This window comes from Thermobia domestica, chromosome 10 (assembly GCF_964235325.1).
Source record: "Thermobia domestica chromosome 10, izTheDome1.hap1.1, whole genome shotgun sequence".
Classification (NCBI taxonomy): domain Eukaryota; kingdom Metazoa; phylum Arthropoda; class Insecta; order Zygentoma; family Lepismatidae; genus Thermobia; species Thermobia domestica.
Window position 1 is genome coordinate 42,797,778 of NC_137463.1, and position 14,363 is coordinate 42,812,140.

Consider the following 14,363-nt stretch of genomic DNA (forward strand, 5'->3'; position numbering starts at 1 on the left):
AGAAAAAGTTATTGCATTTCTTGTAATAGTCATTTTGTATTTCTGTAGAAGCATAACTGCATCAATGAAACCAATTGTTTTATTCGTTTCACACTGAAAAAAAGGGCTTGGTCAGGAATACCAAATTTGTTTGGTCAGAGCATTTGGTCACTTTTTTTGGTTAATTTAACCAAAATTTGGTCATTTTGACCAAACGTGTTTGGTCATGAACACTATATTTTTTGGTCAGACCATTTGGTTGATTAATTTGGTTATGCGAACCAAATTTGAACTGATTTGGTAATTATTTGGTTTTCCTGACCAAAATGTTTAGTGACAACGTCACATGTGTTTATTTGCATTCTGTGTAAACATTTCGATTACGAAAGTGTGGATCGCATTAGCGCTTTATACCGTAAAAATAAAAAGGAAAAGAAAACGTAGGGCAACAATCATAAGGGACATGTCTTGGAAGTAAAAGAACTGTGTGTAAATGAGGTTGGTTTGCACTATACAACTTTCTCAACGAGTAATTTTCACTTTTCAACGACGTAATGGATGCCTATGTTATAAATTTATTAAGAAGCTGGAATTTACCGCAGCTAATCGACATGTTTCAAAGTAAGTGTACTTTTTCGTATATAGGCTATTAATTTTGCTGTTAGTTCATATGTACTTATTCTATTGGCTGTAAATTTGGCGTATCAAATACACCTTTGGTAAACTTTACAATGCACGCCCCAGCTGCGCATCGATATGTAGAACCGCTTTCAAAGGGTGTAGAATAGAGTAGGGTAGGGTACATTAGAGTAAGGTAAGAGTAGGAACGGGTTAGCTTAAGGTTAGGGAATTTTTGATCCATTTTCATAGAATTAATAGAGAGGAATTTCTCGCTTCAAAGTGAGTACCGGTATACCACCCGGAGCGGGCATTATTAAGTTAAACCTAGGCCCTTACATATAGATAAGGGGGGCATTGACGACACTAGAGCAGGGTATAAAATTGCAGGGGCAAGAGTTGGGGTAATTTCTATTACCACTAGATACTTCCGGAAAGGGGTAAATAAAGTGACACTAACGCTGGTAGTTTGCAAAATAAATTGGTCCATTTATAGTTTACAGATGAACAAAATTCTAAAGTTTACGGAAGAAATATGGTGTATTATTTAGTTTCTCCTCCAGATCACTTGGTATTGACTCTGACTTACTTGGTAGGGGTTACCATTCGTTATTTGTAAATATAAAGTAGTCATGAGTATAAGTACAGTGCGAACGTATAGCATAAAAAACTACGCATAAAACACTAACCAACTTGTGCTATATGGACACGGAAAACCATTTATGCTATCGAACAGAGTCAGAACAGAAGCGTAGCAGCGGGGCCCCGACAGTTAGAAACGATTTGCGTCCGTAGGGAGCAAACGCGTCAGCGACGGTGGGTATTCGCATAAACGAGGTAGTTAACAACAGCTTACTCTAAGTCACAGTACTGGGTCCTGAGCCGTCGATGGATTTGGGAAAGATACTAAATGTCATCCGAAATATAGCCTAAAGCATAATTTTGAAAGAACATTTCATGGAACCCAAATATAGAATCCTTACCTTTGAAATCGATATTTCTCGTGACATACGCTGATAAAAGCGTGCATTTAGCGGGGCGCGGTGGCTCAGTGGTAGAGCGTTCACCTCTGGTGCTTGGGGTCCCGGGTTCGATCCCTGCCCCCGCCAACTGAACTTTGTGGTGGACAAACACCGTGCTCGTGGGTTTTCTCGGGGTTATCCCGTTTCCTCCCACTTTCTTCATTCCACCATTTCACTCATCTCTCATTATCAACGTCTCCTTTAGCCTAACCGGCATAATCGTGGGACGTAAAACTTAAAGATTTCATTTCAAAAGCGTGCATTTTTATTTTCGGTACACCACTCGAAATAATCGTTGAAAAAAATATAATTTTTACTAATTTACTTCTTAGTGACCCCTAAAACACTTACGCTGGGCGACATGAAAATATCTCACTTAATCACAGGTAAGTATCGATGGCCCCACCAGAAGTAATTGTGAAAAAGTCACAGTTCTTTTACGATTTGCGTATAAATAAATCTTTCTGATTGTCATAAATATACAGTGCATAAAAGTAACCTGTGCTAGGTGGGCACTAGGGGGCGCGGTGGCTCAGTGGTAGAGCGTTCACCTCTGGTGCTTGGGGTCCCGGGTTCGATCCCAGCCCCCGCCAAGTGAACCTTGTGGTGGACAAACACCGTGCTCGTGGGTTTTCTCGGGGTTCTCCCGTTTCCTCCCACTTTCTTTATTCCACCATTTCACTCATCTCTCATCATCACCGTCTCCTTTAGCCTCACCGGCATAACCGTGGGACGTAAAACTTAAAGATTTCATTTCATTTTTTTTTTCATTTAGGTGGGCACTAAAAAGTGCGAATGCTATCTAACAGTCAGGGCAAAGCAAATTTGGTGGGCCGAAGCGGCATCGCAGGGAGCGGGCACGTCAGTGATGGTGGGTATACGCGTAAGTAAAGATATGAAAAGAAGTGGGATATTGCAATGATACGAGTTTCAATAGCACTTGTCATACTTTGACACTAGTAACGCTCCACTTGTAAACGTAAAATTCAGCTTGTGTACACTATGTCATATTTCTTCTGTAAATTTTACAAAATTGTGCTTCCGTAACATGAACCACTATCCCCTCCCTATATATATTCGAGTGTATACTTCTTATTAGGTAACTTCTATTAGGTATTCGGAAAATATTACATTCTTCAAAGCATTCAGAGAATAGTGTATTATCTCCAAAAGATAATTCTGTGGTTTGGAGCAAAACGACCAATGTCAGAAATTGCAAAGAGGAGAGAGAGAGAGAGAGAGAGAGAGAGAGGAGACAGGCTATGATTTCTGCATAGAACCTTTCATTGTTTGTTAGAAGTACATAAGTCGTTGAAAACAATCGGTTAGCATTAGACTTATTGTTATCCATAGGTACTCGTTATGCACCAAATTACAAAATTATTTGCATGAGTTAAAAATGCTCTTAAATTCTTGTTGTTGCTTCTATACCATTGTAACTTTTACAGTATGAAGCTGAAGTATGAAGTTACCATGAACATTTTTCTCTTTAGCTTTGCCCAAATACACCCATTTCTGTAAAGCCCAAGAAAAAAAACTGGGGTGAGCAACTTCCTATACTCTTTGTGTGGCACATGATCGCGTAACATACCAAATTTCGCTTGGTAGTGTAATAAAACTTAAATGCTTTCACCACTGTATAATTCTTTTTTGATATTCAGTAAATATCTGGTTACTTATAAACTTTCAATCTACATTTCAGAACAGGAAATCGACGAAGCAGCATTTAATTCATTAACTGATGAACTAATTACTCAGTTAATTCCCAAAACAGGGATACGTGCAAAGTTCTTAGCAAAATTTAAGGAATTTGTAGAAACAAACACAGTTGAAATTTATGATGTGCTAGATGACGGTTCTCTCTCATTTGCTTCACCATCAGTGTCAACGCCAGATGACTCAGTGTCAGTTCGATCTGAAACTACAGAAAGCAGTTGTTCCATGCCAGCACCAACTAAAAGAGGAACTGATACGATGCTGAAACGAGAAACAAATTTCTCTACAGAGTCTCGGAGTCCGAAGCTCTTCAAGCTGACAGATTTTGTAAGTGTTCTGTCTTTAGTCACTTGAATATCAATTGATACAGTGATACTTATGCTGCACATATGAACTGTGCAAATGTGATTCATTATCAGTCGAAATGTAAAAGATTTTTGCGTTCACTTTTCAATCTGGTGACAGCCTGCGTGTTATTTATTCCATCTTTGTTGGTGCAAGTAACTTTTCTCGGGATATCAATCACGTGTGCTCGTTGTCCAAAGTTTCGAGAACAGACGTTGTTCTCATCATCAGGGTCAGTATCATGAGAACAATGTCTGTTCTCGAGACTTTGCACAACAAACACATCACCTGGCTGATACCCCGAGAAAATTTATTTGCATCACGATACGAGGAAAGCATCAGATGCATTGAAAGAGTTTTTGTAACGTCCCACGGTTATGCCGTTTAGACTAAAGTAAACAGATGATTAATGAAAGTGAACGTTCGCAAATGTTTTTGTGCTCACACCGGGAATTGAATCCGGACCACATACATCAATGATACACCCGTTATCCACTAGAGTAGCTGGGAGGGCGAGGAGATTGGTATTCAGTTATATTTTCGGTTATTTCAATTTAAGCGAAATGACACCACGATATGCAGGATCTTTAAAATTGTAAAGGAACAGGAGGAAAAGGTGGAAACCTTAAAGGTACTACCTCAGTATTTATTAACTACAAGTGAAAATACCCGGATTCGATTTCGTATAAAATTTGATCTAGGTAAACAGCATCTCTGCTCTTAAGTTCCTAATCATAATTCGTTTGTATTTATTCCGTCTCCTTTAGCCTATGAAGCTAAATCAACTGTTGATATATGGTCGGGAAACATTTGACAAGTACTTTTGACGAAAAAGATTTGAATGAAAAGATCTTCTCGGGAGAACTCCGACAAATCCACACACACGGTGTCACTTAGCGCGATACGGAATCAAACAAAGTATCTCACACGTCAGAGGTCAACCCTCTACCACTGAACCACCGAGGCCCCGATCATGCTTTAAAAACTGCCAATGATTTACCTATTTTGTGCCAGGGTTTGCAAGAACCATGTTTTAAAAAATGGTTTAGTTTTTTTGTTTTTTCCTGCTAATTGAACGTATGGAACACATTAATATAAGTCGATACTAACCTGAAAGTGTTCCTGTAAGATTAAAACGTGGTTCTTCAATGTTCATATGTATTTCTGGCAAAAATATCGTGTGCCTTTCATCAGGATGGCTCAAAATGTAAAGTGTATATGCGTTCAAGCTGAGTATTTCAATAGTATAAGGTAATAATGGGACTGTGTAGATATTCTTACTGTTTACAACATGAAACTACAGTCGAGAAATTTTTCACCTACTCTTCAGTTAAGCAACCAACTAATCTATTAAGGATTAAATAATGCACTAAATTAATCGATACTTAGTTTCTATGTGTTTCTATTTACAAGACTGAACAAGTCCAAATTTTGTATGCTTAATCTTCAAATCCTTCATTACAAGAGTTACTTTGTTGATAAGAAATCATAAGTAGCATTTATTAATAAATATTTTTGCGACTTTCTTCGTCGTAGATAGTCATTATACTTATATAGTACCACTATTACGTTATACCATTGAAGTACTAAGCTAGAACATGTAATTTACATCAGTTCTACATGTTTGAAGAATTAAACCATTCTGATGAAAGGCATTCGATATTTGTGCCGGAAATATAGATTACCATATGAAGGCAAATTTCAAGTTCAGCTTCACAGGAACAGTTCCAGGACTTTTTTTTTGTAAATATATTTCTTTCTTTATTATATATTACATATGGATATAAATACTTGTACAGAAGACTTATGAAAATATAGAATCATTTTAACTGATATTTGAAAAAATATAGGAATTTATTTATTGAGTTTTTAATGTAATGCAGATCTGTTTGGTAAGTTTATTCTTCTCTTTCAGAATGTGGCATAGATATTGAAAACAGCTTAGCGTGGCTAAAGCATAGTGTCGAGCCCTGGTAGGAAGTACTTGATCACTGGAAGAAAACGTTGAAAGTTCGATTCAAGCAAGAGGGCAAAACTGTTCATGAAATAATTTCAACTTGGCCAGCATTGAAGCAGCCTTTGGGATATACATTGGTAAGATTCATTTAATTAACCTGCATTCTGTTTTACTACTAAGGACTGTGTTGTTACTGAATAGGCCATAATTTACAAGCATTGAATTATTCTTTGGGGCTGAGAACACTCATACAAAATCTTTTGCTCACGTCCAGAAGTTGATTTTTTCATAACGTACTTTTTAGAACAGAAGTTTTCTTTAAAATTGTGTCGCGTTTGACAAGAAAATAGTAAAAGCCTTCAGGATAGTCATACTGAATATTGAAATGACATATACTAGTGTAGGTATTTGTATGTGTGAGCTAATAGACCTTAGTTGTCATAAAACCATAATAAAAATATATATAAATGGTGGACATGAATTACTTCCTTGTCCTCTTATGTAATATCTGTTCATGAATGTTGAGATATCTTGAAGCAGGTCTGAACTGCCTGTAGGTTGGTGGTTATCGGTTCGATGCCCGGTAGGTGTATAATTTTATAAAAGTAATTCAGATTCAACTACAAACTATAGATTCCTTCCTGTTTAGCTCCGGTGATGAAAGAGGATAGAGGCAATCAATGAATCTGGAAATTTTTTGCAGTTTCCTTTTCAAAAAGTGAACATTTTGCATTGTATTTAGATTGCATATTAAAAGAACTAAAACATGTCTAATAATCTTTTTTGCTGGTTCTTTATAACATATTCATCCACATGCATGTAACACAAAGTGGGAAAGGATTAAGTTCAGTTTATTAGCAACTCGATCTTCCTTTGAACAACTAGATGAAAAGCTCAATCGCAAGTCTGAAAACAAATACTCTAAACCTAAAATTATTGTTTTCATTTTTAAGACGCATATGATTACGTGGCCATACATTACGAACACGTGCACTGACTTTACCTTGCAATGGAAAGAAACGTATCATATTCAGTAAAATAACAATTGAGAACTGAGTTCTTACAACACGATGTCACTTGCTTATGAAAGCGAGATCTCAGAAGAACAATACTTACATGACTGATAAACAATCTTTCTTGTGATTGCGTACCAACCAAGCATATACGTACAGCAATAGAAACTTTGACGGTGATTTTTTTAAATGCATGAAGTACTTTTGGATTCAATAAGTCTTTTTCTTTTACTCAGTAGATAGCAAATAGTGGTTTTATTGTCTGATAAACGCTAACAATATTGTAGAATTTTCTTCACTTTGTCCTTTGACAAATTAATATGAAACCCTAGCGGCCTTATTTCAGAAAGTAGAACCTTGGCTTTACATTCGGAAGCTTCCGGGCTCAAATCCGGTCATCGTGACTGAAATTTCCGTGGATTTTTCCTCAGTCATTCCAGCAAATACCGGGATGGTACCTGTAATATTAAGTCCAGATCAATACTTTCCCCATCCTTGCCTAATCTATCCGAGTAAATAGACCTTTGTTTACATTAACCTATATAACCAAAAACCATTATAACACGACGAAAGCCCGTGATGCCACAACCTCAATATGGGTCTAACTGGCAATTATCGTCAATGTAACATCTTCTTGCACTACGTTTCTGGCTTTTGTGGTCTACTTATTTAAGCTACCAGTAAGTCAATTTCCTCAAGATGTTGGACAACACCAGAGGAAAGCAGGTTGAATTTGAACCCAAGTCCAAGTCCATAAAAGTACACGCTGTAACTAGTAGTTTGTATTGAAATTGTTACAGTTAAGAAATTTCATTTATGCACGTAAAGGAAGTTGTGATTCTTAAAAATTAATGAAATATTGTTATTAATGTAAATGTTTTAATGCAATGGAATTCCATTTCCAGATTGATCAAGATTTCAAAGACTTATATCCTGATCATACATCCTTGTTCGTGAAATGGGATTCTGCCAGTAAAAAATTGGAAAAACTAATGAAGAAACGGCTACATGACGCTCCAGCAGTCGAACTTTTAAGTCTGTTAGACACAGAAAGTGTTACAGAAGGTAATATTATTTTTGTGTTCTTTAATTCTTCCTTTGTTTCTGTTTCATTAACTTGAAATTGTAATTACTTGTATGAATGAAGTAGATTTTTCTATCTGCAACAAGTATGCTGTAATGATCATATTAATAATTATACATTGGTTGTAAGTAGTAGACACTATACGTACAATATATACTCAGTTGTTCAGCATTGATTCAAAGAGTAGATCTCATTTCTCCAGATAAGCCTCTATTCAAACCGGAAGTGGTATGAATCAGTCGTTTAGGGTTTCAACATTGATCGTTATAAATCAAACATGGTTATTGATAGTTAGAAACTGTTTCCCTGATTCGATTTAGCGTCTCAAGTAAAGTAAACACATTAACCGGTGTTTCTGTACAAAAACCGAAAATAGTAAAGCTATACTACTACTTCCGGTAAAATAGTGGCATCCATACAACATCCGATTTTTTTTTCTACTGAAACCGGGAGAAGTAAAAACTAGTAGTTATTGTAGTTTCAATTTTGATTCCTAATAATTATAACGGATAGCAGAAATCTGTTTTTCTTATAGACTCAGCGCACGAAGAACAGATTATCTCTCTCTCCCTGTATTGGAACCGAAAGTTATGTGTCTACTACTTGCGGTTTTGTTATTAAATTGGCATAGTTTTTAAGTCTACCATAGTTTCAACTGTAAAACAAAACTCACTCATATTTAGTTACTAATGATTAAAGATATAATTTTTATAACACTGCAAAATAGTTCACTACTAAAAACAAAATGACTTTCATTCATATAGTTCTTTCTTATCCATCACAAACATTGCAGATTTGTTTCAAACCATTACGCATTAAAATTAATATAGAAAATAATGGAATTGATTCACAGAGCTGTAATGGGTGGGGCATTTGCCACTGCAAACTACTGTCAAACGTCCGGTAGGCATTTTAATCGAAATAGTATATAATTTTTAAGATTTTATATGGAAGATATAATAATGCAGGAGTCCGCGTATAAAAAACAATTTCGGTAAAAATATTTTTTATTTTATATTCTATTGTATAGTTTTCATTTTTATTTTTAGATACCAGATCCAGTGTACTACTTTTATTGCTTGGTACCCTGTGTAGGTCAACATCACATATAAAAACATCGAAGAAAATTTGGAAGCCAACTGTGAAAGAGTCTCAGGATAGTTTCTTCTGTCATGTTAATGTAAGTAAAGTATATTTTATTCTATTGATTGATCATGGTCAGCCAGATCAGGTGTCAACTACGTATGTTTTGTTAAGAAAATAAAGTTACGTCTTTTTATGGATCTGGCATGGGCATGAATAATATGAGAATTAGATCTGTTAAATCAATATTTCGGTGGAGAGAGGCAATGAAAATCTTAAGAGGGGCAGAAGCGGGGTCGCACTTGCTATTAGCCAACTAGGCCCATCCCTGGAGTGCAAAATTTAAAAACTATTGAGATAAACTCTCACATTTCATTTCAAACTCTTTATAAACATCTGATTGGCATTATATTTCATACAGAAACATAACTTAGTTTATTGTTAATTTCAAATAACGTGAGGAGGAGAGAGAAAGAAAGAAATGAAGTGAAATTTTTAAGTTTTACGTCCCGCGGTTATGCTGGTTAGGCTAAAGGAGACGGTGATGATGAGAAATGAATGAAATGGTGGAATGAAAAAAGTGGGAGGAAAGGGGAGAACCTCAAGAAAACCCACGAGCACGATATTTGTGCACCACAAAGTCTACACGGCGTGAGCTGGGATCAAACCAAGGACCCCAACCACCGGAAGTGAGCGCTCTATCACTTAAACACCGCGCCCCCGAGAGAGAGAAGTAGATTATTATCCATTGCTGGCTATCCATAATTATCCAATTGTATCGGGCGTGGACGAAAGGTTCAGTTTTCTAGAATACGTAACACAGTTCGTAGTCCGACTGGGATTTTGGGCTATGCTTGGAGATCACACAGCGAAGGTTCAACAACTTGTTTATTAATAGAGTTGGTCTTCTTCCCCTATCTCCGATCATTAAGTTCGGAGGACTGTAGCGTAAACTAAAGTAATTTGTGCCAATCAAAGTGGTATGAAAATGTTCTCGCCAATAATTCTCCCCCCCCCCACACACACACACTCTTCAAAGACACACGTTGGAAAGAAAATTAAGGTTACGCCAAGAACCCTGTTTTCGGAGTGTGAAGCTGAGCTACGACGTTTCATTACATGTGAACAAATACGAACTCGATACATTTATTTAATAATAACCAAACAGTGGCCGCGGTGGCTCAGTGATAGACCGTTCATCTCTGGTGCATAAGGTCCCGGGTTCAAACCTTGCTCCAACCAAGTGAACTTTGTGGTGAACTAACACCGTGTGCGTGGGTTTCCTCGAGGTTCTCCAGTTTTCTCCCACTTTCTTCATTACACCATTTCATTCATTTCTCATCACAGTCTCCTTAAGCGTAGCCGGCATAACTGTGGGGCATAAAACTCAAAAATTTCATTTCATTTTAATAACCAAAATCACTTACTGAGCATAAATGTGATCTATTCTATATTCTCTATTGGTAAATGCTAGTGAGGAAGTTCTTAAGTCTATTTGAGGACAAGTTGTCGAGTTTTCGTAATTTAGTAGCTTCTGTCCTTGTTTGAACGTATCGTTTTTGTAGTCAGATATAAATAGCTTTTGAAAACCTTTGCAGCTTTTAAAGCATTTAAGAGCTTTTAAAACTTTGCAGTATTAGTATTACTTACCAATTTTTTAGCTTCAAAATAACATATATTTATAGGCGCAAAATGCATATGTCATTGTAAATGTACAATAAATAATGCTTCAGACTATTGAGGAAGCAGAAATGTCTTTGTTCTTATATGTAAGAAAAATTATTTAAGTATGTAACATGATCAGTTAACCTCTCTCTAATTCCAACAGGTAATGGGTGATGTTCAACCCTTCATGGAAACGAGAGACAAGAAGTTATCGATGTTGGGTTTAACACGCCAACCCTCAGTAATTGTTATGGGCTCTTCTTTAAAAGACATTCAAGGAACGTACGTGATAATAGACAACACCCTTTATCTGCTAGACAACGTGCTCAAGGGTGTGGACATATGTTTTAAAACTTTTTTTGTGTTTAACGCAGAATACCCTAAAAAAGGGGAACATCTTTGGCTTCTTCTGCAAAAAGCGGTATATGACATAAGTACTCCTCACGATAAACAGATCATGAGTGTAAATACACTATTGTTGGACATGATTGGTCTTTAAAACAAACTGATGTGAAATACCGGTATTTACTGCTCCATCTTTTCAAATAGGGTGTGATATACTGTTGAACATTTTGATTCAAGAACATCACGAGTTGTTCCTAAAAGTTTTCAATGAACCTTTGAAACCAAAGTACCATTTTATGTGTCATTATCCGATGATAATGCGTCAGTCAGGACCGTTAGTTCACTTATGGAATATGAGATTTGAAGCAAAACATAACATTTTTAAATCTGCGTCATATGTAACTACGTCACGAAAGAATCTTACATATACTTTAGCTTTAAGACACCAGTTAATACAAGCAGAAAGAATGTTAAGTCAACGAGGACTAAAGTCTTCCACAGTATCAGTCGGGCCGGGAGAAGAAATACTAGTATCATCACATACTGATTTTATACATATAAATGACATTCTTCCTAGCAGATCTTTCGAGATGAGTTATATACCACGATGGGTTTCAATTAAAGGAACAATGTATAAACCAGGCATGATTCTTGTTCTTGATATTCTCAGTCACTTTCCTGTGTTTGGTAGTATTACAACTATTTTAGTTAATCGAGAAGAAACTGTAGCTTTTGTATGCAAAGAGCTAGAGACTATATCTTTCAATGAACACGTGTATGCATATGAAGTAAAAAAAAAACAGAAAAGCTGGTCTGTGTTCTTCATAATAATATAGTTGAGGTGAGTCCTACTTTTCTTGTAGCATTGGGTAACAATATGCTCTGCGTTCCTTTACGAAATGCGCTTTAAAGGGATAACTTGAAGGCAATCTTGGCTTGATTGTGTAGCAATATTAAAACTTCCAGTTAATTTAGAATTTGTCCAAGCAAAGAATTCTATTCTGTGACTAATAATACTACATTGCTGTTCCTAAATGAACGGGCTGTTATCAGAACAACATATTTGTTCAGTTATAGGATGATTGTCACACAATAAATAGTTATACGAGAAATTAAGAATGGTAGTAATAAGTTAGTAGGAATGAATGATTTTTTAAAAAAATGTGAATGTTGAAGAATATATTCTCGTCTAACAGCAATGAAGAGCTTTCAGGTAATGCACTCATGAAACCTACATTTCAGTTGTAAAACTTGAAAAGTCGTAAATTATGTATCTCCCAAGCTTCCACTGTGTTTATGTATCGTCCAATAGCTTAATTAAGACTAGTTTCTTGCTCAGTTAAGAATAGTTCATAATTTATTTGAAAGATCTTCAATGCTGTTTGCTGGGAGTAAAATTATAGCTTAAATTTTCCTATATTTCTTTATCTTTTTTTGTTATAAAGATTTATATTTGGCCTAAAAATGTTATTTTATTTTCAGTAAACAGTTGATAAATGTTAGTATCATTGTTTAATTTTGAAAAGATTTATATTTGGCCTAAAAATGTTATTTTATTTTCAGTAAACAGTTGATAAATGTTAGTATCATTGTTTAATTTTGAAACGATTTATATTTGGCCTAAAAATGTTATTTTATTTTCAGTAAACAGTTGATAAATGTTATTATCATTGTTTAATTTTGAAACGATTTATATTTGGCCTAAAAATGTTATTTTATTTTCAGTAAACAGTTGATAAATGTTAGTATCGTTGTGTAATTTTGAAACGATTTATATTTGGCCTAAAATGCTTTTTTATTTTCAGTGAACAGTTGATAAATATTAATATCATTGTTTAATTTTGAAACGATTTATATTTGGCCTAAAATGCTATTTTATTTTCAGTGAACAGTTGATAAATATTAATATCATTGTTTAATTTTGAATTTAATATTTTTGTTTAATTTTGAAGTCTGTATGGCTCAGTTGCTATACTCAATTATAATAAAATTCTTGTGTAGAAAAGTATTTTATGTACATTCTTTATATCTTAAATTCGTTCTACTTTTCTCCAAAAGTTGATTTATAACTTTGTTCATATATGTGTGTACATGTATTAGAACTTTATGAAAATGTAGATGTATTTATGTTCATGCATGATATTCCAGGAATAAACCGACAAGCCTCGCATAGTGTGTTCAGGACCTCCGTATAAGAAAAAGAGTTTATTTGCAACTTTGATCGGAAGCGCCTAATTATGCAGATGGAACCAATTTAAGGTAATTGAAGACATACAAGAGTCAAAAAATGCGTCTGAGCCGTGAGTGGAACCCGGGATCTTCATCTTACCATGCAGACGTGCTACTCAGTCCGCTCTCAGTAACAACTATACATTCTTTCACTCTTTATAACGATGTTGTTCCACAAGGTGGAAGAATGTATGGCTGTTCTGGGAGCGGACTGAATGGCGCAGTGGTAGCGCATCTGCATGGTAAGCGGGAGGTTCCGGGTTGGAGTTCCGGTTCAGTTATATGTTTTTCAGTCTTTGTATATCTTTGATTTCGTACCTACAAAGGGTCTGGTGTGACAAAATTGGTTGTTTTCTCAATTTATCAATATATTAATGTAATTATTTGAATTGATCGTAGGATACTACATTGAATGAAACAATCGAGGAACTTTGCACACGGTTGAGTACCTCGATACGAGAGGGTTGTTTTAATTTGATCTGAAACGTTTAATTACGGAAAAGTATGTATGTTCTACTTACCTTAAATTGGCCTAATTTCTGTAATTAGGCTTTTCCAACCGAAATCGCAAATAAACTCTTTATTTATAGTGAGGTTCTGAACACGTGTGCGATGTTTCTCGGTTGTTTTATTCATTGTAGCCACTCCTGCGATCATTTCTACTGATTATCTTAAATTGGCCCCAGTTCCGTAAATATGTATTTCCGACCAAAGTCGTAGATAAACTTTTTTCTTGTATTAACATTTTAAATACGTATGCGAAGTTTTTTAGCAACTAATTTCTAATTTATTTTCAAAAATCTTCAATGTTGTTTACTGGGAGTAAAATTACAGTATAAGTTTTCTTTAAGTTCTTTACGTTTTTTCTTGAAGTTTTGAATTTGATCTAAAAATCTTACTTTCAGTACTTTAACAGATGTTAATATCATTGTTTAATTTTGAAACCTGTATGACTCAGTTGCTGTTTTTTTACTATTATTATTTACAATAAAATGATTTTGTAGAAAAATGTTGTGTGTAAATTCTTTATATATTAAATAGTTCTATTTTCCTCAAAAAATTGATTTGCAACTTTGTGTACATATACATAGAGTTTTAAATTTACATGTATTCGTATACATATTTCGTATGTTGCTTCAAAATGTATATGTAAATCTTATTTTTGAAGAAGTTCTTAGTAACTAGAAGCAATAACTTCTAACTTTATATGTGGGTTACCGCAAAAGTCATGGCAACTTTTTTTTTCTTTCTTACGAAAATGGTCACGCATCAAAAACTTCTGAAATATCCAAATGAAGGTTAGCATA

General features: G+C 35.1%; 1 protein-coding gene across 3 annotated transcripts; it reads left to right on the top strand.

The window, feature by feature from the left end:
• Positions 1-266: 266 nt before the first annotated feature.
• Positions 267-14,046, top strand: LOC145662466 (uncharacterized). Of its 3 annotated transcripts, none has more exons than XR_014127050.1 (5): positions 267-600; positions 5,596-5,774; positions 7,556-7,715; positions 8,784-8,914; positions 10,646-12,119. XR_014127050.1 is itself a non-coding variant. In XM_081728073.1 (5 exons), exons 3-5 carry the CDS (start codon positions 7,643-7,645, stop codon positions 12,979-12,981), a joined length of 210 nt encoding a protein of 69 aa, XP_081584199.1. In that variant the 5' UTR covers positions 3,399-3,662; positions 5,596-5,774; positions 7,556-7,642; the 3' UTR covers positions 12,982-14,046. The 3 variants fall into 3 exon arrangements, 2 of the variants coding, with proteins under 2 accessions (XP_081584199.1, XP_081584198.1); XM_081728073.1 differs by lacking the exons at positions 267-600; positions 10,646-12,119 and adding exons at positions 3,399-3,662; positions 12,976-14,046; XM_081728072.1 differs by lacking the exon at positions 267-600 and adding an exon at positions 3,399-3,662 and having other exon boundaries at positions 10,646-12,117.
• The last annotated feature ends 317 nt before the right edge of the window (positions 14,047-14,363 follow it).